This window comes from Drosophila erecta, unplaced genomic scaffold, assembly GCF_003286155.1.
Source record: "Drosophila erecta strain 14021-0224.00,06,07 unplaced genomic scaffold, DereRS2 tig00000126-arrow-pilon, whole genome shotgun sequence".
Taxonomy (NCBI): Eukaryota; Metazoa; Arthropoda; class Insecta; order Diptera; family Drosophilidae; genus Drosophila; species Drosophila erecta.
Window position 1 is genome coordinate 5290035 of NW_020825209.1, and position 27202 is coordinate 5317236.

The 27202-nt window shown below is 41.5% G+C and overlaps 3 protein-coding genes across 10 annotated transcripts; all 3 read left to right on the top strand.

Moving 5' to 3' along the window:
• Positions 1-620: 620 nt before the first annotated feature.
• LOC6549843 (uncharacterized protein DDB_G0271670) lies at positions 621-19735 on the top strand. Of its 2 annotated transcripts, none has more exons than XM_001977538.3 (7): positions 621-911; positions 9674-9769; positions 17064-17158; positions 17217-17724; positions 17788-18328; positions 18406-18585; positions 18663-19735. In XM_001977538.3, the coding sequence occupies exons 3-7, from the start codon at positions 17107-17109 to the stop codon at positions 18771-18773; spliced, it is 1392 nt and encodes a 463-aa protein (XP_001977574.1). In that variant the 5' UTR covers positions 621-911; positions 9674-9769; positions 17064-17106; the 3' UTR covers positions 18774-19735. The 2 variants fall into 2 exon arrangements, with proteins under 2 accessions (XP_001977574.1, XP_015011116.1); XM_015155630.2 differs by having other exon boundaries at positions 18406-18579.
• LOC6549842 lies at positions 10704-12453 on the top strand. Of its 2 annotated transcripts, none has more exons than XM_026982176.1 (2): positions 10704-11159; positions 11218-12453. In XM_026982176.1, exons 1-2 carry the CDS (start codon positions 10890-10892, stop codon positions 12274-12276), a joined length of 1329 nt encoding a protein of 442 aa, XP_026837977.1. In that variant the 5' UTR covers positions 10704-10889; the 3' UTR covers positions 12277-12453. The 2 variants fall into 2 exon arrangements, with proteins under 2 accessions (XP_026837977.1, XP_001977573.2); XM_001977537.3 differs by having other exon boundaries at positions 10846-11159; positions 11221-12453.
• Positions 19736-19893: 158 nt separating the features above from the next.
• Positions 19894-26357, top strand: LOC6549845 (protein lin-10). 6 transcript variants are annotated; one of them, XM_026981998.1, is made up of 12 exons: positions 19894-20006; positions 21065-21581; positions 21657-22196; positions 22259-22372; positions 22429-23370; positions 23423-23738; positions 23948-24087; positions 24222-24227; positions 24323-24688; positions 24758-25234; positions 25308-25448; positions 25506-26357. In XM_026981998.1, the coding sequence occupies exons 2-12, from the start codon at positions 21195-21197 to the stop codon at positions 25575-25577; spliced, it is 3501 nt and encodes a 1166-aa protein (XP_026837799.1). In that variant the 5' UTR covers positions 19894-20006; positions 21065-21194; the 3' UTR covers positions 25578-26357. The 6 variants fall into 6 exon arrangements, with proteins under 6 accessions (XP_026837799.1, XP_026837801.1, XP_026837800.1 ...); XM_026982000.1 differs by having other exon boundaries at positions 23966-24087; XM_026981999.1 differs by having other exon boundaries at positions 22262-22372.
• The last annotated feature ends 845 nt before the right edge of the window (positions 26358-27202 follow it).

Sequence of the window (27202 nt, forward strand, 5' to 3'; positions counted from 1 at the left end):
TCGCCTACTTGCCCGACAATCGTAGCTGAGTGGCAGTCAATTTTGAATTTCGCATTAAATTGAAATATTCTAAGTCACTTGCCTGAAAATGACACAACATTTAGATGTACAGCTTTATTTATGGTTGATCACCAAACATTGGTAATTCAATAAATCGGCTACACATCCTTAGGCTTAAATGTATATCGTTTATTTTTGTCAACAGACTAAAATGCAACAAAGGGAGAAATTATATTATTTTTAATAATTCTTTAAAGGCATTTCGCTCGGAACTCCGTATTATATTCTTCATTATAAAATGAAGTTTTACCTTTTTTCATTCCCAACTTTCTTCTTATAGCCAAAAAAAAACATTTGATGGTTTGAGTCCATGGTGCTATCATTTGACTTTGGTATCTTCTTAGAAAATGCTGACATATTTAAATTTACCACCAAGAATTTTGTGCTCCTAACGTATATTTACGTCGTCCAGTTACAAGTTACGTCCAGTTACGTCCCAGCTGCTACCCTTTTATACATTTTAGGCAGCTCAGGTTGCAAGTTGTTGGTTTGAGTCTGTGGTGAACTTGTTTACGCTTGGTATATTCTTGGTATTTTTATAAGGCCCCCCAATTAACGGTGGGGGATTTTTCGGACATATTTCAACGGCCGCCCAACGGTTGCAAACATAACGTTCGTGGAATTCGTGGGGAAAAGCGGTCTACTCGCACGATCTCATTTTTTTTAACGTGTTTGTGTTGTGTATGTGTTCGGCGTGCGGCTAACTCTGTTGTTGCTGATGTTGTTGTTGTCCAATTGTAGTTGTTGTTGGCAACAAAGTGCGCGCCATTATTAACAGAAACTTAAAAGAATATCACTACTAATAGCACCGAAATGAAGACAAGCAAATTTTAGGCCTGCGACCCAAACAGGTTTGTTTAATACTTCTAGTTAATTAGCTGCTTGTATTTTGTTTCCTTTTCCCTTTTTTGGTAGCTCAGGGATACACATGCATACACAGCAAGGGTGTGTTTTCCTGCGTGCGGGTGTATGCGTGTTTGTTTGTGTGTTTTGAACCTGTCTCTTATTCTTGGCTAAAAATCAATAAAATAAAGCAAAAGTCGAAACAACAAAAACTGCAGGTCCTTTTGTATCCATGTGCATGCTGTGCGTGTGTGTGTGGGAGTGTTCATTGCGTTTTTTTGGTTTTTTTCACTAAGTTAGCAGCAGCAGTAACTAAATAAATAAAAGACCGTTAAACGAGGCTCACTTAGTTAGTCGAGCATGGCCGAAAAGCCCGAGTTGCCAATTGCCAATTAGAAGCCAAAAACAAACGAAAATACAGTGAGGCACGACTAACGGTAATTGGGCGATTCCCCCTGTAAATTGCACCTGCATTAACCGTTCGTTTTACAAAACATTTCCCGTTTCAAATGGCCAAGCTAATTGCCATTTTGAAGTGCCCATTTGTTTTCCATTTTCGCATTCGCTCCTAAACTACTAATCCCCAATTGATAGCCACTAATTAATTTAAATTTGAAATACTTCATCAATCAGCATATTCCTGTAATTTATATATAATTACAATTTAATAAATCTCTAGTTAAATTTAATGAGCTTTGAATATTCTTAGCTTAAATCAAGAGTACTTTTCATAAGTCTTGATATAACGCCATGTATAATTCATAAATCATTTTAATAGTAAAATATGTATATTAAATATATATTTATAATGCCAATAGAGCATGAAATTCGTCATTTATACGAATGACTTACATATGTATATATGTATGTATCATGAATTCCGAGATTTTTCAAATTCCTTAGTAATATCTGATGGCAAAACAAGTGAGCAATCTAGTAAACTATTGCCAGAGACAACTCATTGAAAGATAAGAAATATTTGAAGCGACTAACTAACTAACTCAACGGCATGTCTAATTATGTACATTCCCCTTATATTGAACACCTAACACCGCACTCGCATTATCTATTAGCCGTTATCCACTGTAGTTGGCCGCACTTTGGTGTTAAGTGATCTATGATAAAGTGAGTTAACCCCGTAGAAAAAGCGTCTAAACAATAATCGCAAGACCCCATATTAATAGTAATGGCGATTTTATCTCTTCGCCCGGTGTTCTGCTATTATTTTCTATACAGTTATCGAGCAGCTTACTGTGGTTTTTTTATAATTTTTTAATGCCTTTCTTAACTGGATTGGCAATTGCCTGGCTGTATATTAAATCATTTACACTTTGCCAGCTGCCATGCACTGATTCTGATACTCCACTGCCATTCACCCGTTCCTCGCTGTCTTTTGTTTACCTCTTTCTTTTTCCCTTCTGTACCATATGTACCATATAGGTATATTAATTATTGTTTTTATCAGTTGTGGCTTTATCTAATCGGAGGGTTCATATAGCTGAATGACTCATGCAGTCGTGCGATATTTTTGCCATATTTATATTTACATACATATATATATCAAGTGCAGTTGAGCTGGCTATCAAGTCCAAGTGCAGTCTCAATTGGCTGATTAACATTTTCGCTATTTCGCTGGACTCTACTGCCTACCTGCCTATATCTATGCCCCTCTCTTTCTACACCGCTCTAGCCCTCTCTTTCGCCACGCTTGCCTATAGAACTTTAAGTCGTTAAACCAGTTTATGACTGGCCGGGCATAGAGGCCATACGTTAAGTAAGTAGAATCAACAGACTCTGAATCAGCTGCGGATCTTACGGCCATAGCTACTGTGCCTGTCTTGATTACCTGTAAAAACGCGAGAGAATTGGTCTATGAGCCAGTGGAAACCCCTGCATATTTATGCCAAAGCTTAAGCCCATGTATCTCAGGATCTAAATCAAATAGAGACACTAATTTTGGGATGCAAGTAGATGTGCATCCAACGCTTTATAAAAGTATCCAAAATGTACGAAATTTCTTGGTTCCATAATTTACTCTAGTTAGAAAGTCAATATTTGAGATGAACTTATCTGTTTCTTTTATCTTTACAATAAATCGAAGTGAAAAGACAAATGCTTTGAACTATTTTTTAGATAGATATTTTCTGAGAAGATATGCTGTTAAGAGGTATCTTTAAGTCTCAAAGTTGTTGCAGAGCGTTCTTAATAGTCTTTTCTTTGTTACTATGTAGAGTTATGAAAGAGCGGAAGAGAAAGGGGGGAATGAGGCGGGTTGAACTCAGTTTATATGGTTGGGGGAAGCGTGCCAGTGGATGCAACTTCCTCATATGTATGTGCGTTTAATGAGCTGCGGCCATAATCGCATTTTACAAAGTAAAATTTTAAAAATGAATATTCCATTTCGAGGCGAGCCAGAGCGTTACATTTAATAATTGAAGTTATCGCATTGGGTTTCCCCCTGTTTTAGCCCTTTTATTCTGGGCCTTGACAAATTGCGATTGGTAACCCAATAGTGGAATACAAAAATCGTATTTGAATTTAGGCCAATGTCAGATCAGGGAGGGGGTGGGGTTTTTTGGGCCAACGTAAGCCGAAATAATTGACCAGAAACAATAATCGGAAACATGATTAAACATTGAGTGATCAATGGGGCAAGTAAATTGCCGGCGGCGAGGATGGAAGCTTCACTTTGAGTCTCGAATTTCAAGTCTTCAACAGCTGCGCCCGATATTTACCTCTCTTGGGACTTGAGTTTCAACCATTATTTGCTTAGTGGTATATATTTGTGCGGTAGTTTACTTCATACTTCCTTATTGGCTCGACTTTGAACTTGGCATCTTCTCGAAGATCGCGGGCCTTTTGACCTTCCGGTTCTCTAGGATCGATCGCTTGAAGGTCGCCTGTTCACCCGATGACCCAAATGCCGACATATAATGGATCTTTTCCACGCAACAAAACATATCTCACATCGGTGGAAAAAACGAGAAATAATATAAACAACTTATACATTCAACGGATTGCAAATGCAGCCACAATGGTTGATAGTTTAGTCCATTGAACGCACAATGGGCTGAATGGAGCACGAACAAATGTTTAGTCAATTCGAAAATTGTGTCAGCAATAGCAGCATCCAAATGCACGTGCCAAATGGCCAGAAATCAATTTGTATAATTCCCCAATAACAGAGACTAACGTAAATAAAGCCTCAAAAGAATAAAAATTATTTGAGGAACAGCTATTGAATTTTCAGTATCAAATTACGGAATATATGTGTTGAGATTCTTGAAACTTCCAGGGAAAAACTCCTGCCATGTTGTAAGTTAATCAATCTATCAGAATTTGTAATCTTTTTTACCTCACTTAATATTTACTGGAACACAAAGTTAACAGTTTTGTTTTAGCGGATCGCAGATACATGTATTTACACATATTGGGTTCCCTTTTTGTGGGAAGACAATGTCAATGACGATATCTTTCTGGTTTTCGCCCAACGATGACGAAGGCGATCGCAAATGACTTGTATTTCGGATGCCAAAATATTTATGAACATCATTATGGGAACGGTGGTGCCTTGAAATTCAGATTTAGATGCAGATGCATATACACATGCGAATGCCGTTGCAGTTGCAGTTAAAAAATTTCATTGTCGCCGCTTTATTCATATTTTTTGCATATTTCTGTCTTATTGGATTTTTTTCCATATTCTCACTGCCTTTTGTGGTTGGAGACAACAATGGGACTTGGTGTCTTCATCGAGGGCCCTCTGTTATCGATTTTTCGGCATAAATTACACGCTTTGTCACCTCGATTCGATTACAAATTTATGCAAATCGCGACTTAATTTATTTAACAGCCACGATCCATCGATGATGGCAATTCAAGTGCGAAGCAAGTGGGTGGGTGTACGAATTACAATACTATATGCTAAATACTACTTAACTGTGATGTCATAGCCGGGCATTCCGGGTCAGTACAGTGGAGCATAGTTTCCGATAACAAAAGCTAATCGCAAGCACCGTTCACATGCAAAAATGCAACTATAAAATAGAGCGGACATTTTACACAGAGCGAAATGAAGTTCGGTCGGACAGACAGAAATTTCAATAATACTGTTGATGCTTTCCAATGTATATGGCTTTTAGGAATTTATGTCTTATATACTTTAATAATCGTTCAAGTATTATATTTGTTTATTGAAAATATTAAATAATATTAAATATCAATCTAATACATATGGTTTTGTCAAATAATTGGAAATATTTCCTTAAGCAGTTGAAAACCCATAAAAATGAGTGCAGAAAATGAAATTACATTCAAATTTGTCTGTTTCTGTGTAGCACAAATAATTAGCTCACATACGTTTTCCACTCTAAGCATTTAATGAGGCCTCTAAGCTATTGTCTGGCCCCTGGGCAACACAAAGTCCCCACCAGCCCCCCTGGATGTTGTGTAATTTGTTGTTAAACTGTCAATTCAATTGACGTTACTCATACGACCCGTGGTGCAGCGGATGTTTAGCGCAGCGAGTGGCTCTCCTCTACCATTTCATTTAGCATTTCGACTTCTATGGCAATTTTCCCCTCGGCTCACTAATTTCTGGCTAAACAAAGGCGATTTTGCAGGTCTGCAAATAAATGCGGAAAAGGTTTCGCAGCCTTCACTTTTGCCATGGATGAATGTTGCATAAGAGATTTTCAATTTCAGATTTTCACCGGCTTTAATCAAGCTGTTAAAGACCCCACTGTGATATTTTAATTTCGTTTTCCAACGTCTCTTTGATGTTGTGCCATAAATTTCCCCAGCTAAAAAGCCTGGAGCCCAGCCAAGAAAATTAAAAGAAAAAGTTTACTAAATGTGTAACACACACACGTAACCAATCTGGAAAATAAATATATATATAAATATATATTTGCTTAGAGAAATGATAATGTTAAGACACCTTTATGGTACCGTTATCAATACGGAAAATTATATATTTTGTATAAGTTTTCGTTACGTAAAAAGTTTTGAGTCACCCAACACCTCGAAATTTTTCGCCCATTAAAATGCAGTCACAAGCGGAACGAGTAATTGTCGCTCCAGCGACTTTTCTTGGATAAATGTCTATGCACTTCTTATTTTTGCGACCGAGTTTTTTCATATTCGATTTTTTCTAAGGGTAGAATAAATCCTTGAAATGTGTGAGTACACTGCATTTCAGCAGTGATTAAAAAGGTCACTGAAAAGTGCTTTCTCTGTCGCCGGATGATGTAATTTGCAAATGAGTGGACTACGGAATATTTGTTACTTTCAGCAGTCGTTCTTAATACTTTTAAAAAGGGGTTTGTGGTATTTACTTGGTGACTCACACAAAAATGTCTTGGGATAAACAACAAACTGTTACATTAATGCTTAAAAATGTGTCATCTTTAATGGAATCAGCCTAACAAGTCAGGAAAGATTATTCTCTATTTAATGGAATGGATAATAGTCATTTGTGCATGGAAGTCTAGTCTGCGATGGGAAACTATTCATTTTCCCTGCTGATACTAACGAGTTTCGCTATGTTTCCTGTACCCTTTAGTAACAGCCATTCCCTCTTCATATCCGCATCGGAAACACCGAGAGGTGTATACTGCATACGAGTTAAAAAAAGGCAGAAAAAACAGGAACTGAGATATCTTTACTATAATGATCGGACTGTATGTTATATCGTCTCTCCTCCGCCAATTATCCATATTTAAAATCATGTAACGCATTATGAGTGCATGGTAGACATGAGATGGCAAATTGATTAGGCACAATTAATTGTAATTAATTAGAAGGAGCCATCGCCATTATGTCATACCGACCAATCAATTTGCCAACGACTTTTGTTAACCTTTCCATCGCCCTTAAGTCTGTTACATTTTTTCACACACAAAAGGAAATTGCTTTTTAAGAGATCCATATTATATTGTTGTTAATTTTGAGCATGCTGTCGTTTTGGGAAAGTGGCGCCGCCTGCTGGCCAAGTAGTGCAATTAGCCGAAAGTAAAAGTGTGCTGCACTGCGGGGAATCGGGGGTACATAACACCTATGTATAACATATATAGCTATTGTCTGAAACGGTAGCGAGTGGAAAGGTTTTCCCCAAGCCCATTTGAATGGTAGACATGTTGAGATGCAATGCCTTCGGATCGCTTTGGCTCGATTTCGTTATATTATTCGTTAAATGTATATATATAGGTGTCTATGGATTTATCATTCCACATGTGAGGCTCGCGTGCAATCGTCAATAACCAGATTTCAATGCCAAGACCTCTTGCAGTCCCCGAAAGTCATTAACATTGGTCGAAATGAAAGTTTTTTCCCAGCGCACAAATAGTCACCTTGAGAACCTGGCACCGGAAAAAATAATTAAGCCTAGAATGAGCATAGATTTCAGTTGAGAACGAATTAACGGAGCATAACTTATGAGCCAAAATGATATGTACATTTATTTATTCATTTTTTATGATAAAAATGTTAGTTTGTTTATTGTTATTTGTTCTTACTGCCTAAATTTTGATATAATCATATTTTTCGACTTGCTTGACTTGCAATTTAAAATGAAATCATTTTTTAACCGAACCCATATCTGTTTATGTGCTTTATATTGAAGTAATAATATTTTCATCAAAAATGTATAAACATGCAAGTCGTAATATTTTAGGGCAGTTACGTGCTTTTTTCCAGATTCGAGTGATAGACTTGATATCAGAGAACCCCTGAAAGGCGCCCAATGTACAACGCAATATGAAATGGGGAAATTCTGGGGAAGGTGGGTGAGTTGTTTTTTGGGGGCAGGTTCGGCGCTGACGTCAAAGTTTTTTGTTCGCCACTTTTTACGTGCCATATACGTGATTAATTCGCGAATAGAACGCGGCGAGACACAGGCATTTGCATAATTGGGAAGATTTGGTGGGGAACAGGGGCGGGGATACCCCACCCCCCTTACCCCTTACCCCTTTCCCCACCCCAACAGAAACCAAAATTATGCAATTTCCTGGCCGGCTCTAAGCACTTAATTATGGTTATTAAAAATTTGGCAAATAGTTTCTTCGCTTTTGTGCGCCCGATCATTTGCACATAGTTGGCTTGAAGCTTGAAGCCAGACGCATGTGAAACATCGGAATTGGCCATATCATTATGTTTAAAATATATATACATATGCACGTTCGGATGTGGCGTGCCAGCTCCTAGCCAGATTTGTAAAGACCGCAATGAGTTGAACGAACGTTGGTAGCAATATTTTGACCACCATCATTCGAGAGATGACAAGCTGGAAAATATATAAAATAAAACACGTGGAAAATATTAAAGTAGTGAAGAGAAAGGCTGCTATATAAACCACATTAAAAGATGAACTCTTTAAGAGCTTAAATGTCTTCATTTGTTCAATTTACCAATTGATTTCGCAAAACTGCCAGTAAATACGTTATATAATTAAGTGTATTGGCTAGTTAGTGTTCTTAATATAGAGGTTTTTAATAGGTATTAAAAGCCAACTCAAGGTAAATAATAGATGCTGTCATATTGGTCAGTGAATGAGGTTATTTGGTTGGGGTTTTAGTGAGCGATTATTTACCCATCAAACTAGTACCCTAGCACAGTATGAATTAATAAGGACCAGATAGCAAGAAAATGGGGTTCATATTTGCTGGTCAAACGGCCAGCCTTTTGAGGTCAAACCCACTTTTGGTAGTTGGGGTAAATAGTTTTGGGTGCACTTAGACGAAATCAATGCGATTAAATTCGACTTGCCCCAGTCTCTCGGGCAACTTAACTGGCCTTATCAACCACCGGCAATCGGTGTCAGCTAATCGCACCCACAACCAACGAACCGCTGACCCCAATAGAGGAGCACCACTTGGCCATTCCGACCACGTCGCATGGAAATGGAAAACGAGACGCAAACAGAAATGGAAACGGAAAACAAACCCAGAAGCCGAAACCAAAACAGAATAAGAAGCGCCACTCCAAACATGGTCAACGGCAATGGTTTCCCACTTTCTCAGCCAGAACCAAAGAAACACGAACGCGTCATATGGGTGCGCCCTTCAGAAAACAGCGCACAATACTAGACAATCGACAAAAATGGTCACCTCCATAGTGTTACATTGTTATTAATCAAATGGAATAAATCACCAAAATTCGTTCCTAATAATTTGCCCCCTGCTGTAGCGAGGGGTTCTGCGTCCAACCCGTTACACTCGAGCACGTTCTTATCGCACTTAATTGCACCGCATTGCATAAGCATCGCGAACTTTGAGAGTGATACCAAAACGTAAACTTAATCTGTGACTCAGCCCAGTGGGTCGTAATTATTAATTATAATTAGGCGAAGCCAAGGCAAGTCTGGCTTTGATTGGCCAAAAACGCAGCCAGCAAGGGAAAACAAAAAACTGAGTCAAATTACACCATAGTTGCAAGGGATAAGGGAGGGGTGGCGGCAGGGGACGATATCTGGCTAAGATCGGTGGGCTTACCCAGCCGGATCGGCAGTGGAGCGCATCTGAGTGTGTCCAAGTCAGCGGGGCATCCAAAACAGACCAAAGATCTAGAGATGCGAGGAATCTAGATATTGTCCTTGAAGTCAGTATGGTGCAAGTGAACGAATCATCTGAATCAGCTTGGCACTTTAAATCAAATTACAACAAGTCGTTTGAAAAATATAATAATGTATAAATATATCTAAGCTACGGACCTTTAAGTAATATCCATTTCTATCTAATACAGCTATCTATTCAATCACTCGATTTACTTGCAGTTGCATCTGAAGCGCACGAAGGAAGCAAATTACGCGGCCGCGAAAATAAGAAAACCTCAAGACACACAGGAAATCAAAGTAGGAGCAACTACAACTGTGAGTACCGTTAGGAAAATGGGGAAATTGTGAGGGGGGTGGTAAACAGCCAACAACAATCTGCAAATCATATGCAGAGCGTCACTCGCATATGGGAATGAGATTTCAGATTTTTTGTGACCATATCCGGTTGCCAGTCAGCAGTCGCAGTTGCAGTTGCAATTGCAGCTTCCATCGAAACAATGGCAAAAACCCAAAGACGAAAGATGAAAGACGAAATGCGGAGCGAACTGGAAACGCAACTTGGTCTTTTAGGGTCCATGGAAATCGCATCTTGGCATTCGCCATTGTTGCTATGTGGATTTTATTATTATTATTTCTTTTTTTTGGGTGGAGATACATATGTGGGGGAAGTTGCGTAAAACGATGATTAATTCACAGTAGATCGGGCGATAACATCGTTCGAATGATGATGTGGAAATCAGAAGGGTCAAACTGACATATGTACATGGTTTGACCTTAATGATTTCCTAATTCGAGGCTTTTAAGGATGTTGTCTATCAAACAAATGATTGTTTTAAATAAGGGTAATGGTTAAGTAGCACAATGTATTATACATAAGCTACAATATTACGCAGTACAATATTACATGATTGTATAATATTATAATAATATAATAATAGAACAGTTTTTGGCTTAAGCTATTCCACCATTTGGCGCTGTGATGTGAATTCAATTTAAGTTAAGTGTTGTTTGAATTAGTTTAATATATATACAGTGTTGTATACAGTCTTCATATATATATGCATGCATCTGTGCGCGTGCATATGTGTTTGAATAAGTTAGGATATATCCAGTGTTGTATAATCTTGTCATATATTTACATATATATATGTGTATATCCAGTATTGTTAATTTATTTAAGTGTTTGAATAAGTTTAGATATATCCAGTGTTGCATAATTTGCTGATAAACTGAACTGTGAGGTGCCATCGCTGCCAGCTGTGAAAGTGGAAACCCTAAACTTCTACATAGAAATAGAATTGCCAGCAAATTTCAAGTAAGCGGCGCTTCCTGTCAAATCGAATGTCATAGGCATTTCCCTGATACCTATTCAGTTTCGTATATCTTCCGAGCAGGATTACACACACTAATATTTGAAACAAAAATTCCAATCAAAATGCCGCACAAAAAATTTCCCAGAATGTCACAGGCGCAGCTCAAACGTTTGATTAAATCACAAAATCAGAACTTAGAGAAGGCCGCGTGTATTTTAGAGCCACCGAAGATTATACAGCAGCCGTTGATAGGGCAGCTCATCATAACGCCGAACGCTGCTTACGCCAAGAAGCAGCGGAAGACTGGGGCTCGTCCAAATCCTGGACGAGCTGGCAAGGTGCCGATGCAGGTGCTGGTGGAGCACGTGGAGCAGGAGGACCATGTGGAACAGGTGAAGCGACGAGAAAGGTGTTTAAATCGAGTTCATCCCATGACTCAGTACTTTTTAGCAGAATCCATCCATTCAAACCATGCTTACCCATCAGCAAGAAACATCCAAGCAGGAGAAACCCAATCAGCAGGACGAAGTTTTTTCCGAAAAGTGCCACGCCGTGCAGATTCCGCAGCAGTATTCAAGCGAATTGGCCAAGGAGCAAGACGGTGCTCACTCGGTGGATTTGAACGGTGGAAATACCTCACTGAAAGAGGGTGCATCTGGCTATCAAACTGGATGGTACTGGCAGTCTGGCAATGTTTTGGGAGAAAGGCAGGAGTTGCCGGGAATCAGCAGTGCATCATCCGCCTCGTTCAATTGGCCCAGTCAAGCCGATAAAAGCCAGGGCACCAGCGGAACCAACCAGTCTCCATCCGACCCATTCAGCATGCAGAACCTAAAGAAGATTGCCCAGGATTTCTTCTCCTATCCGGAGTGTTATCCGCTGGCTGCTAGCGTGGACGGTACCGAAACCACGGAAGCTGAACCTGAGGATGCGGGTGCATTGAATCTGTCGATCGATAACTTTTCTATTTCAGAACCCTTGGAGACGGAAACCCAGCCGGTGCCCAACTCGTCACCGGTTGGCTCTGTCTTGGATGCCAATAGGTCGAACCAATCTCAATTGTCTGCGGATGGAACGATGCGTCGACAGCAGGAATACCCGTTGGAGGAGGCATTCATGAGCATTATCCAAAATCTCAGCGACACTTATCCCGCCGACAACCAGTTGGATTCGTCTTCATATTTCTCGAATATCCCATATGATGGCTATCAATCGCAACCAGGTTACGGCAATGATCCCAATTCCTATTTCACCACTCAATCGACGATGACCGTGCCATCGGCTTACAGCCGTCCTTCTCCTACTGGTTTTTCGATGAACCAGCAGCCGGAAGTGGTGCCCAAATATAATCAATTGCAGCAGGCTCAAACGCCGAGTTATCATCAATCGCCGGATTACGAAACTTACCAGCGTCAAACGCAGCAGCATTGGCCAGTCTATCTTCCGGAATATGTTTCGCAATTTATGTTCGGTGAGCCACAGGACTCCAATGCCAGGAATCCAAAGTAGCTGCCGTCATTCCAGTCATTCAAGTCACGGTCACATGATGTACAAAACCCCGGAGGAAAACCGGAATAGTGTAGCATTTACCATCCATTCCAATTCATTCGAAGAAAATTGATAATGTAACACAAGAACTAGTTCCGTGCTCCTAATCATCTTATTTTTCATCTATGTATTAATAAACATTTGTAATGTTACAAATATTTTCCATATATTTGTAAACTAATTACACTTTTTAAAAATCAACTGCTCTTTTGTAATACAGCAGCAGTAAATATGTATATTTAAATACCCTCTAGAATGAACGCAAATGTGATATCTTTAAATTGTACATAGAAATGCCATCAAATTTCACTTTTTATCCAACTCGGTGGAAGAAAGTGAAAAATATGCGAAAAAACGTGGAGAAAAAATCGAGCAGCTTACCAACAATTGAATGAACGAAAAAATCAACTAGTCAGCGTCGATTGTTTGGCGGACAGTTTGATTTTCTAATATTACCGAACGAATGCCAACAAAGGGCTTTTTTTTGGGCAAGTCAAAAAGGAAATCAAATAAGATGAGTTGCCTTATAAAGAGTATTGTATAGTGTATAAATGATAGTTGTCATCTGTATGATTTCCTCCTATTATGATTCGAATTTTTGCTCGAATTCATTATCTAATCAAAGATACTGATAGCACCTGCGAAAATGCACCTAACTCGTTAAGTAAATTGAAAAATAGTATGTTTATTCAATAACATGCACTTATTGCTTTATATTTATATATGTATTAGCCCAGACATATCAAATCACTTAGTAAAGAAAGCGTGTTGGTCATTGAACGCGGTAAATTGTTCAAGTAGTTGGATATCAAAAGCATTAGCGTAAATGCAATAGGCTAATTAAAATATGAAGGGGTTTTTATTTGCATTTCTATATAATTACTCATTAATTGTTTGAGTTCATTGCGCAATCATAGACATAGAAAAAAATACATGTGATATAATTGTTGCCAAATACTTACGTTACCTCTTGGTGAACCATTTAAGATAAGTGTATATTAAGATTTAGCATATGAAGCGGTATCTAAATGAGTTATACTTTTTTATTAACTCATTGGTGGTTTACAAATACATAAAATCTGAACACTAGGGGCTATTGTTTTGCAGTTGCGGCACGCACGTTACTTGGTGGTGACCCCGATCTGGAGGCATTTGGTTTGTCGTATGCTGGGCGCATGGAAATAAAATTTCACTTTGTTCTGCGATGTGAGGGAGCCTTCACTTTCGATTTGCATACCAAAAATTAAGTTATTTGTTAAATAAGTGGGTAGACTGTTTTACAGACAATGAAAGAAAACAGCTTCGTGGTGAAAAGAAGTGAAATGCTGGAAAATTGCAGGGACAACCAGTTAAATGGATTTCGACTGTGCAGAAAGTAACAATTGTTTGCTAATTTCAATAAATATATACATATCTATTTAGCCACAATGGCAGCCACACAAAGCAAAGTTGGATGAGGTCATCTTAACAGCCCGCCATTTATTCAGAATTGCTTAATTTCTAAAATAGTCAAGTTCTCACACTTATATGTAATTTACATCCCACACTATCCATTTGACGAACTTCGATTTGCAATTCTACGGCAGTATGCATATTTAGAATTCCCATTTTTAGCTTACATTTCGCTTAAATTAATTGAGATTTTTAAGGTAACCACAGTTCTCGGGGCTCTGAAGTAATAATCATTGGCTGGATTCCAGCTGAAACTTTTGCGTGCCGCGAGTAGAAAGTGAGCGTGAACTTTCCCACCCACTTTTCCAGCGACGCCCACCGCCTCTTTTTAGCCCCGCCCCCTTGCATATAATTATTGCACTTTGCTTTTTCAATTTCGCCTTTGTCGCCTGCACTTGAAGGCTGCCTTGTTTTTATTTTCTTTAATTTTTATTGTGTTCTTCGCCGTTGAGGTGTTGGTTTTTCCTTGCAACCGGGCATTTTCCTTTTGTTGTCAGCTTTGTCAAGACTAAAAAAATCATAATAAATGGGCTAATGACGCCCATTCATAAAATAAACATGGGTGGTTCTCATTTCTCTTGAACAATTTAAAACTATTTAAATAATGTTTCCATTATTAGTTCATTTATTTTATACCAAAATTAAATGTTGTTCCCATTGGCCTATATTTTAGACCAACCCAATTATATAAGCCAAAATAATTAAAGCGTACAATAAATGATGTCGCCTTGGTGCTATTATAAATTCAAGTTGCTGGCTATTAGCTTTTAGCGATTGAATCTATTCAGAACACTAGTCAAGCGACTTAATTTATATGAAATAAGCCTAACAAGCGTTTAAATTATGACTGCGAATGTCGTTTAAAATTTAAATAAGCATTTTATGGTTAAAGCGAAAAAGAGTATCAGAAAAAAAGAAAACGACAACACAAATATGTACATTATGTGTTTCCCTTCGTGTTTTCATTGCGGCAGGGCTTAATTGCAATGTGGAGGCACTTGCTCCAGTTTTGCGGGCATATGAAAGTGCATTTGGTTTTTCTCTCTGCCTTTGTGGTATTATGAAATGGTCTGCATACAGGGCTCAAGGCCTTGAGTCCAATTCCAAATGCGGCCCACTTGGTACAACCAAGTTCAAAACAAAAAAGAATCTTAAAAAAAAATTTAAGTAACTCTTAATTTGAGATTTACTACCAGGTATTTAATTTAATAAACAACATTAAAATCACAATTCTTTAAGTTTCTACGTCATTTTTTATCAAAACAAAACCAAGGCAGATTTTAATTTTGCAAAAACACTTTCCATGTGCGCTTCGTCACTAGAGTGATAAAAAAATCATTTTTGTACCTATTTATAATGGTATTAAAGTGGTGGAAAATGTGTGAATAGTTTACTGCAATTAGTATATTATATGCTTTTTTTGCCATGCAAAATGTAACTCCAATAAAATTCATGAAAATAATGAATTAGTATTTAGTTGAAAGAAAGACTCTATTTAAGTGAACCGAACTGTATGTGAGTTGCATCGCTTTTCTTCGCCCGCTGCTGGGCAAATTGTTTAACGATGCTGATGAGATTTGCATAGCATTCCAAACCACACCATACCATACTATACCATACCATACCATACCATACCATACTATACCATCCTATACCATACTATACCAAACTATACCATACCATACCATACCATACTATACCATATTATACCATACTATACCATACTATACCAAACTATACCATACTATACCATACTATACTATACCATATTATACCTTACTATACCATACCATACCATACATGCCCCGTGGCTTGGAAGCTGAAACTCAGTGTGGTATGGATGTCATTCGTTATGGTTCGCAGAACTTCTCCATTTGCTTGGCTTTGTTCACCATAAGCCCGGCGGGCTTTAAACAATTGCTGTTTTGTTTTATGGCCCCTCGAATTACCATGGAGCATAAAACATGGAGCAGGCGGCCAAATGATTTGTGTGACCTTTAACGCACGATGCCGTCATGTCAACTATGTTCGTAGTTGGGTATCTTGCCGTGTGCCAAGTGGCGTATGCGTAATGTTGCAGGTGAACTTTCATCGGTCGTCCCGTGTCTAGATATACACCATACATATCTTATCGGCCGGAGAACACAGCTCAAACAAGGCAATTAACCCAAATAAATGGGCATAATAAGTTTAGCAAATTCTCGCTTCGAGTGGTTTTTTTAGCACAAGCAAATGTACGTGCCTCACAAATGCGAATCAGGCCGGGCTTCAAATTGTGGTTTTCGACTCTCTTGGAACTGCCAAAAGTTTGTGTACAACAGCAACAAAAAAAAAAAAAAGAAGAGAAAACATTAACAACAAAAAACCCAGCAGCTACCACTAAATTTTGTATTTTCACAGCCGCCCAAAATTGGAATGCTAATTTTGTGGTATTTCTTGGGGTATGCTCGACATTTACGATGAAAATGTGCGCTACGACTTCATTTTAATTTTTAAATGTTCATTCAAAACGTAATACACATCTCACAGATATATTTCTTTTTTTCTGGGCATCCAAAATGTATATATATATATTTTCATATTTTGCGCTGAGCAGCGCAGCTTCGAACCCATTCATTTGCAGTTTCCTGGCCTTATTTGTATTGCCAGTTGGCCAGAACAAAGGGGCAAAACAATTAAGAGCAAGCACGAGAGGCTCAAAGTGTTTGGCCCATACAGTCAGAGCCATTTAAGACGGTTACATCTTGTTATTTATTTATTTTTTTTTTTTGGCGTGGGCATAAACTCGAAATGGAATTAACAAACAGCAACAAGGGATGGGCTGGCTGAAAATAATCATTCGAAGATGCGACTGAAGATGGCCTTTGTTTACAGCGCACAAGTCGTCGACCTTCAGTGGGTGGGGCTGTACAACAAAAATATTATTAAATAGCATTTAAAAACAATTACTGTTTGCTTTGTTAGCCAATGTTATTAATTTTCTTTTTATGTTATCAGAGGGACGTTCATATCAAAATCGCAATGCTGCAAAAACACTTCAAGTCATAATTGGCAAGTCTGAAGGGATTAATTTTTTCCTGTGTAGGCGGGATGCTATTGGGGGCACCCAGAAATGGCCAAAAATGGCAACTCCTCCGGGGCGACAGGCGACTAAACCAGTTTCTCAGAATATGAAATGTATTTTGAAAACGCGATTTCGATGACTTCATCGAGCTTCACACACTTAATGCCAATTGTTTCCCCCAAGCCGTACCACTGACTCATCCTCACCCACTCTTTCTCCCCATCTCTTCCAGCGCTTGGGAGCAGTCGTCGCAAGATCACAGAACGGGACGCATCATGACTTTCTACTGGTGGTCACACTGGTTCTGGATAACCCTGATCCTGAGTGGTAAGCATTATTTATGATTGATTTATCAATTCATTTAATTCAATTACATTTCTCGCAGTTAACTTGCTGTCCAGCCATGTCCACACATATCCTAGCCAGGAGGCGGAGTCACTGACCTCCAGTCCGCATACCCAATCCCAAGCGCAGCCCGTGCGCACCACCAAGCTCTATCAAACGACGGTGACCCAGTCATGGGGCCCAGCCACCCAGAGCAACATCATGGACCTAACGCACCGACCCACCACCAGCCGGCCGGTTGTGACCACCAGCTATGGTGGTGGCCCCGAACTGGCGCAGGTCGATGATGTTGACCAGGCGGTGGAGCTGCAGGAGGAGCAAGAGGTGGAGGAGGCGGAGGAGCTGCCGCTAAACGATCGTGACCAGGAGCAGGATGAGATTCCTGACCAGGAGCGGGAGCAGGATGAGGCTGATTCAGATCCAGATACGGATGCGGATATCGAGGACGCTGTAGCAAACGAGGAGCTGGCTCAATTCGAGTTCAAGCGATCGGCGGACTTTACCTCCGACCAGCTGAATAACTTTACGAATTTTAGCAGTAGCACTAGGTAAGTGTCCCAACAAAAGCATGTATAAAATATTTTTGTCTAATTCTGAATATTTCGCTTTAGTACAAATGGTAGCAGCAGCAGTAGCACCACCAAAAAACCTGTTTCAGTCAGCAGCAGCAGTCCGGCCACCACAACAACAACCACCGCGAAAGCGTTGGCTACATCGCCGGCAGCTGCAACAACACCAAGGGCCGGAGGCAGTGCATCCGCATCCACACCAGCTGGATCCGCGGCAACGCCGTCCACGCCAAAGATCCACACAGAGTGGTTGTCCGATGAGCTGCTGGCTGGGGCGACTGGTGCCGTGGGGTCAGCGGTCACGACCGAGGGCGAAAAGGCGCCGTTCACCCTGGAAAATGCCAACAAGGAGGATGAACTTAGGCGTGCCGAAAGCGAGCATAGATCGCGCAAATCGAAGGTTCTATCTGCGGAGTACAAGCACATCAATCGCTACATCAACTTCTCTGGCGACACCAAGAGTCTTCTGACCAGATCCGCCTCCGCGGCGCCCAGCGTGGCGGGGGGCGTGGCCGGTTCCGGATTCTACGACGGAGGCGTCGGCGACGAGGGCAATATCTCTTCCGAGGCACTGGCCATTCAGGTGGGTGAATTGAATGTGAAAATAAAAACAAAGCGAAGGTCCTGAATTTTGAAATATTGCATTTTTCCAATTTCCAGCGCACGTATTTCCTGGATGCGGGTGCCATTTCGGCGATTTGCTTCACTGTCTTCGGTGTTTGCTGCACTGTGGGCACCATTGGAATCGTCCTGTACCGTCGTCGGTATCTAAACAAGCCGCAGGCTCTCAGCGAACCGGATTCGAGTGTCTATATCGATGATAGCACCATGCGGGTGAGTGTAAGGACTCGTTGACCAATTGCCAGTGGCGCCCGAATGTCCCATGCACTAAATCGTTCTCCCTCTTGGGTTTGCAGGACAATTCGGATGAGATGTACAGCCTGGACAACGACTCGTTTCTCAATTCGCTGGAGGCGATGACAATACAGAACTACTGGACGGATACGGTCAAACATACAAAGCTTTAATTTCCGGCCTTCACCGTTGGAAGTCAATCCCCCCTCCCCCATTATCAGTTATTGTACGTTTTTGGTTCGATTTCGATTACGAATTCTGTTTCGTTTCGCTCTTTGAATGAAATTCCACTCCTGATTTGACAACCAGACATCATAATCATTAAGTAGCGTAGTTTTTAAGCGCGTGTATGTATTTACTAATGTTAGGCAACCAAACGAGCAACTAGTTTAAGCCCAAAACTACCAAAATTATGTTTAGTGTACGTGTAGATCCTAAGTGCGCAATGTTTTTGTTGGTCTTGGCTGTTAATCAAAGCCTTCCCCTAACAAATTTCCCACAGACCCGATCCCCGCTCTCTTTTTAATAAACCCCATTGTACTCGTATCTGTTAGTTAATTATTAAACCTAATTTATATTGTTGACTATTTAATCGCCCTTCCCAACCCAACCCAATCACTATTTATTAAGTTTCCAACTTTATGTCCAACAATTAAATGCAATCATTCCTTCCAGTTTAGCCTATAGAGCAACTTTACACTGTAATTAATGTATTGAAAGCGAAGCAAGCAAACAACAATTAAAAGAGAACATCCCACATACACACCGGTATTGCTAGAATTTTTGAGAAAATAAACAGTGTCTAATTACTGAATTAGTACATTAAGATTACGATGGGAAAACAGAACTTGCAGTTCAAATTTAAATTGCTTTATAAATCTTGAGCGAATTATTATCACTGAAATTCTGGCAAGGCTGCATAAAATTGTTTCAATATACACAAATATATAAAATGAATTATAAGCTAACTAAGAACAAGAAAAACTGTTTACTGCCACACAATCCTTGTCAATTTTGCTCATCGAACTTTTATACACCACTTGTACTTGTACTATCCGTTCGAATGTTGCAAATATTAAACGAAAAACAAAACCCAGACATAGTACATTAATCATTAAAAGCTAAACTGATATTATTCGAAAAAATGTTATCAATTGGCGTGGCCAGACTGTTGGGAAATTCTTCGTACAAGTAGTGTTGGGAAAATGGACGGACTTAACGGCTTATATTGAAAATATGCTAAGTTTTATATAGGTACTCACGCTGCTCAACACTGTCCGAGCTGTCCACTGACGATAGCAATCGATAGGCCATCGATACCTAGCACAGGACTATCTATATTGCTGCCAATCGTTCTGCGCCAATCGAGTTGCTGAAGGAGTAGTGCAATAAATATGAATTAAATGGTAAATATAAAACCGCGACAGGTGTTGTTTTCATACCTATTTGCTGGCCGTGTTGTTGTTGCCGCCGTTGCAGTCGTTGTTGCGAGTGTCGAGTATGCGATGTGTGTGCAGCGTGTGTGCGTTGTTGTGCGATGAGTGTGTGTATGACTGTGTTGTGTTGTGCGGTTCCCCCACCAAAAAAAAATAACGAAACGAAAAGCCAAGGAGCTGCGAAAAAAAACACGACAAACCTATTGATTTTTAACAATACGCACATGGATAGACACACATAACGGTAACGGGGAGTTTGTTTTTTCCCACGCCTCCAATCCAAATGAGCGATTGCAGCAATCGGCGACAACAAAGGGTCATCATCACCACCTTCCCCTGCTCCGCCCCCTGGCACCACCCACCTGCACCGCCCACTTGCACCACCCACCCTTCAACCTTTGCGTGGGTGGTTGTTGTGTCTGGCTGCAGCTTCCTGCGTTTGTTTTGCCTGCGCGAGGACTTTTGGAGGCCAAGTTTACGTGTGCGCAATCAACCACGGACACGGTAGCTCCGGAACTTGGGGAACTGGGAGGCTCGTGTGGTGGTAACCGCGGCGGGGGGTCTGAAAGAGGTGTCCACATATAGACACATAGATAGGCAATATTGGGTTAATTGCCCGCATTGATTTCGCTGCCAACCACCAGGGGGTCACCAAAACCAGAGGTTTCCGACCACAAACCAAAGCTCGAAATAAAAGAATACTTAATAACAATACGCAACTACATTTAACGACGATTACACATGATTAGATAAGGGTAGGCCCAGCTTCAAGCAATAGGCGTTATGTCCACAAATAAACAAATCGGCATTTTTATAGATTGGCATTTAAGTGGACCCCGCCTCTTCCTATAAAGAAACATTCAAGTATTTCTATGTCGATTTAAATCCATAATTTGCGACGCCAGGGTATCACCAGAAGTACGTCATCGGCAACGACCACCTGTCCCGGATTTTTTTTCTGGGCTGAGCTGCAGTGCAGTGATTCATTGCCGCCTTAGATCATCGACTAATCACCCATTCTCCCCCAGGCAGTGGCCCACAGTGAGGCAGCAATCGCAGCAGCAGCAGCAGCGGATGCAGCAGCAGCACTAGAGCTGTAGTAGTAGTATCGAAGCCGCAGTCCCTCATCCCCGGAGAATCGCAGTTGTTGGTGCAGCCATGAACTCAAACTCCTGCAGTGACAGCAGTAACGAGTCCATGGTCAATCCCGCGCACATACAGATGAACTTTGGCCAGCAGACGCAGCAGCAGCATTCGCATCAGCAGCAGCAGCAGGAGCGATATGTGTGGGAGATGCGAACCCGTAGCCCAAATGTGACGCCAGCCAGCACGGTGCTCAATTCGCCGGATCTCAATGCCGAGCTGTCCTACGTTCCGCTGCAGGGTCCTTCGCCATCGGGCGGAGGTGTTCAGGGATCCGTCGGCTACAATTCGAATGCGGCCCGTGATTCTGGCGGCTATTACTACCAGCGACCGCAATTACATCAAATCCGACTGGGTAGGAGTCCAGGCAGCCAGTTCGAGGCACGGGATGTGCTGCCACAGGTGAGTTCGCTCGGGGAAATACTTCGAGTCTAAGTTTCATCCAATACAATAAAATATTTCTGCTTATTCTTTAAGGGATTGGCCAGCCCCGGCTCGCCAACGGATGTGGGCAAGGCGGACGGTCAGTGCCTGCGTGATGGTGAGATCGTAGTGTTCGACGACATCGACACCAACTGGATGAACAAGGCATCGAGTGGCCAGCGTCCCGGCAGCAATGAGGATGTACTCAAGGTGACCAAAATGATCGGACAGCTGCCAATTGCCGAGTACGAGGGATCACCGCGGAGATTCGGCAGTCAACCAAATACAAATACAGTTACCATGGGCGGTCCTAGAAAACGTCCGCCGGGTTTCCCGCAAAGAGTTTCGCCCACAACCAGTGCGGCTAATAATGCGACTGCCGCGGCAAAAGCATCTGTGGGCAACCTCATCGATCTGGTGGACCATGAGGAAGAGCATCCTGGGACGCTTCGCGAGAAGACCCCTACTTTCGACTACCTGTACGAATTCTCAGAGACCAGAAAGGTGCTGGAGGAGTTCTTCAAGGCGAATCCGGAGGACGAGAAGCGGTACACGGATTACACCACGGAAAGTGGAGACGATGTCGCTAGTTCTGTGAGTAGTCTTACTTGCAAGAAGCTTAGAATCCCAAATAATATTGTATTTCAATTAACTAGCAGCCACAAGAGTACCCAGCTACGCCCATGGAGCAGGCATATATTGGACAGCGGCTGGCGAGAATACCCAAAGAAGACCTCTACATGGTGCACCGATCGCCTGTTAAGAAGCCAGTAAGTCATATCGAAATGATTGTCGTTAACGCAGCTAACGTTTGTTAAATTTCTAGGCCAGTGACCAGCACCCAGCGACGGCCTACCAGGAGCATAATGATATTGAGCTGTATATTGATTCGAATAGTCGAAGCAGCGGCGATCTGGCGGACACCGAACTGGAGGCCAATCTGCGCCGGCACTCGCGAAATTTTACCCTGTCTCCGGAGACGACGGATTACGATTCGAATTGCGGCGATTTGGACAGTCTGTCCAACGACATCAACTGCCCCACGGATTATGGTAAACTGTATACGAGCATGCCTGTCCTAGAAGATGGCCTGAGCAGTGGCCACGCTTCCGACACGGAGAACAACGTGTCCGTGGTCTGCGACAAGCAGCTGTCCTCCCAATCTCAGCCCATCCACGAGCACAACGGTAATGGCGAGCGGCTGGAGAACGACTACAATGTGATGAGCGCCAGCATGGCCACATTGACCACAGATGCCTCGCAATCGGCCCTGATAAGCGACTTCGCCTCACTGCCCATGCCCCCGGCTCCGCCTCCATCAACGCCGCCTCAAATCGAAATCGCCGATGCAAGTGAATCCATGACCATGGCGGCAGATGCTGATAATCCACTGAACAGTCACTACGGTGCGGTTTATGCAGCAGCTTTGGGAGGTTCTCACACGGAAAAGTCAGCGGGATCTGGACTGGAAGTAAAGCCAGTAAGTGCGGGAGCATCCTTGCCATCGCAGGCTGCTTCGGAAATCCAGGAGGCCATGAAGGAGATACGTTCCGCCTTACAGCGTGCTAAAACGCAGCCAGAAAAGCTCAAATTCTGCGAGGAAGTGCTGCCCACGGATCCAGACTCACCCGTTTGGGTTCCACGCAAGGGGACGACGGTCTCAACGACCCAAGGTGCGGTGGCGGACGAGGAACCGGACACTGACCTGGAAACAGATCGCCTGTTGGGTCAGCAGAGACACGACGAGCAGGATTTCTTTGCCGACCAGGTAAGAAATGCAAGCATACAGCGTTATCAGCATAAAAATACTAATTTTACAGTCCCTGGCTGACAACAATGCCAATGAGGGCGTGGATATTGCCAGCAATGGACATCTAAATGGCACGTCCGACAACAACAATCCCAATCCAATGATTAATACCAAGCCGCAAACCTATTCGACGGCCACCATCCGTCAAGGCATCGGCACCTCCCTGACACCCAATTCGCCGGACATCTGCCAGATCGTGGGCACGACCGACATCACCATAAGCTCGCCGGAAAAGCTGCAGTTCACCAAGAGTCCCACGGGCTCAATTAAATCCCTGAAGGACTCTGCCAACTCGGACAAGAAGGCCAAATCTCGGAACAAAGAGGGTAAGTTAGCACAGTAATCAACGCCCCTGGTTGTAAGCTTACTGATATGGAAACCGATTCAACATTTCACGCTGCAATCCGTATATATATTAAATGCTGATATCACGTAAGTCTCTGTTACCCAGCAGATGTTTCGGTTTATTTTTAAAACTACCACCCTATTTGTTTATTGGCAATCAGAAACTAAGACCATTAATGTTCGTCCCTAGGTCTCTTGGAACCCAAAGTTCTCATTGAGGGCGTGCTGTTTCGGGCCAGATACCTTGGATCCACTCAACTTGTCTGCGAGGGTCAGCCGACCAAGTCGACCAGAATGATGCAGGCTGAGGAGGCCGTTTCCAGGATTAAGGTAAGTGAAGAAACCTGGTGATGCACATGAAAGCACATCCATTCAAAGAAACCCCGCTAGGCAATGCTCTATGTGTGTGTCTAAAACTTTCTCGTTCGCTTTTCTCGTTCCCTGCTGCGCATTCCTCTCGATAGGCTTTGGTAAGCGATCGTTAGCCCCTATTCAGTTGACTGATAATGTAGAACCATCTAAGCGTAAATGCATTATACAATTTACACTTTTATTTTCTTGACAGGCTCCCGAGGGCGAAAGTCAGCCAAGCACTGAAGTGGACCTGTTCATATCAACGGAAAAGATAATGGTGCTTAACACGGATCTCAAGGAGATTATGATGGACCATGCGCTGCGTACTATATCCTATATAGCCGACATTGGTGATCTAGTTGTGCTGATGGCACGTCGCAGATTCGTACCGAATAGTGTTGTAGATCCATCGATCACCAGTCCATTAGGTGATGTTTCCACTTCGGGAATAGGCGAGGAGGAGTCGCCGCCCAAAGAGCCACTCAGCAAACACAATCGCACGCCCAAAATGATCTGCCATGTGTTCGAGAGCGATGAGGCGCAGTTCATAGCTCAGTCCATTGGACAGGCCTTCCAGGTACACATATACCCTTTAAGAATAATTTCCATATATAACCAATAACCGATTTCTTGAATACCCAACCAGGTGGCCTACATGGAGTTCCTGAAGGCAAATGGAATCGAAAACGAGAGCCTGGCCAAAGAGATGGACTACCAGGAAGTGCTCAACAGCCAGGAGATTTTCGGTGACGAGCTGGAGATCTTTGCCAAAAAGGAGCTGCAAAAGGAGGTGGTTGTGCCGAAGGCCAAAGGCGAGATCCTAGGCGTGGTGATCGTAGAGAGTGGCTGGGGCTCCATGCTGCCCACCGTGGTGATTGCCAACCTGATGAGCTCCGGAGCAGCTGCCCGCTGCGGCCAGCTGAACATCGGTGACCAGCTGATCGCCATTAACGGCATGAGTCTGGTGGGACTGCCGCTGTCCACCTGTCAGAGCTACATTCGCAATGCCAAGAACCAAACTGCCGTCAAGTTCACCGTTGTGCCCTGTCCGCCTGTCGTCGAGGTTAAGATCCTGCGACCCAAGGCGCTGTTCCAGTTGGGTTTTAGTGTTCAAAATGGCGTGGTAATTTTAAAATGCCCAAATTCCTATTTTTCCGTGTTCCTAATCATATGTATCTATTTTATCTGATCTGCAGATCTGCAGTCTTTTGCGTGGAGGAATCGCTGAGCGGGGCGGAGTACGCGTTGGCCACCGCATCATTGAGATTAACAACCAGAGCGTTGTGGCCGTGCCTCACGACACCATTGTTAAGCTGTTGTCATCCTCAGTGGGCGAGGTATGCCATGATTTTTAAATTGTTTTATATCTATATTTTCAATTACTTTCTGATCAGATTCTGATGAAGACAATGCCCACGTCCATGTTTCGTTTGCTCACCGGTCAGGAGACGCCAATCTATATATAAATATATATGCAACTGTTCACACGCCTACGCTGGAATCGAAAAGCTATAAATTCGTCAACTGTAACTTGATCAGCCTTAGGTTCCAAATAGACCTTGAATTGGAATTTATTTATTTTTAAATGGTTAATTGATTATTGATCTTTATGTATTCACATTGCAAGGATAATTTTACCCAATTTAAATTTGTACATTTCAATATGTCTACAATGAGATTAACCGATTAATGTTCATCGTCAAATCGTTCAACTATTCACAACGGATAACTGCAATAGATATTATGAATAATGCAGTTCCAGAAAATTATTCTTTTTGATTAATTTGTTCCATCTTTGTACATGAAAAAGACTGAATTTAAAGCCAGTGCGAGTGTATGTGAGCAGTCATTGTAAAGTATTTAAAATATTGTAAACCCAATGGCCCAAAAATATAACCAACCTTCCCCAATTCCCTCGCATCCATTAGCTTAAGCATTCGATTGAATTTACTTGCAAGCAATTTTTATGATATGATCTAATCCCATTATTTGTCATGTAAATTAACCGTACTTTAGTTCTTTAACTACATTTATAATTTTCGATAAAAAGAAACAAAAAGCAACACACCTTATGCCAAAAAAGAGTTAGGTTTCGTTAAACTTATTATTGTATAGAGCCATTGCGGATAATTATTGCAATACCTTTACCGATATTTATTATTAAAAATAGCCTTAGATAAACGAAGCCATGCCTGCAAAACAACAAACAAAATAAATGCATTTAAAAAGCGTCAGAAAACAAAAAACGAAGCGCATATTGTATTGATTCTAATTGTATATCTAATGTTTGTACAAGAGATCTGCACATTTCTCGATCGATTATTGCCATATACATAACGATATATACTCGTATGATAATTATGATAAATCTAAAGCGAAAACAATAAGCAAAACAGCAAAAGTAATACGAAGAACAATAATTTCAGCATTGTCTAGTTTCTGTTAAGCAAGGGCATACATGTAAGAAAGAGACGGAGCCACATGAAGGACAGAGACGGCGCCATAGAAAGCAAAAGAGATAGAAAAAGAGAGAGAGAGCTTATTTTTGCATACTTTAAAAACGACAAACAAAAGGCAAATAAACCACAAAAAGCAAATAATTGAATATGTATACATATGTTATTAATCTAAATGGAAACGACTAAACTAAAACTAAAATGAATATTTTAAATATTTCAAGTGCAGGTAACAACAAAAGACGCAAGTTAATAATTTATATAAAAATATATATATATAGAATTCTTCTGATCGCCATTCGGAAGCGCATGTGCAATATTTTTGCAAACACATACGACACACACAGCCACAACAATTAAATTATTCATTTCTAAGCTATTCCGGGACACGGCAAACACACTAAGGAACCCACTATAGAACTCTCTAGAACTGCGCCTCTAACTAACTTCTAAAACCAAACCAAACACTAATCGTATACTACCTAATGCAATTTATTTATTAATACTTAACACGTGACCGAATGCAAACAGCAGCGAAAAACAAAAATAAACTACATTTATACACAAATGCCGAGTTTTATACAATTTTGGTTTGCATTACAGGTTGTGAACAACGAAAGATAAGAGGTAAGTTT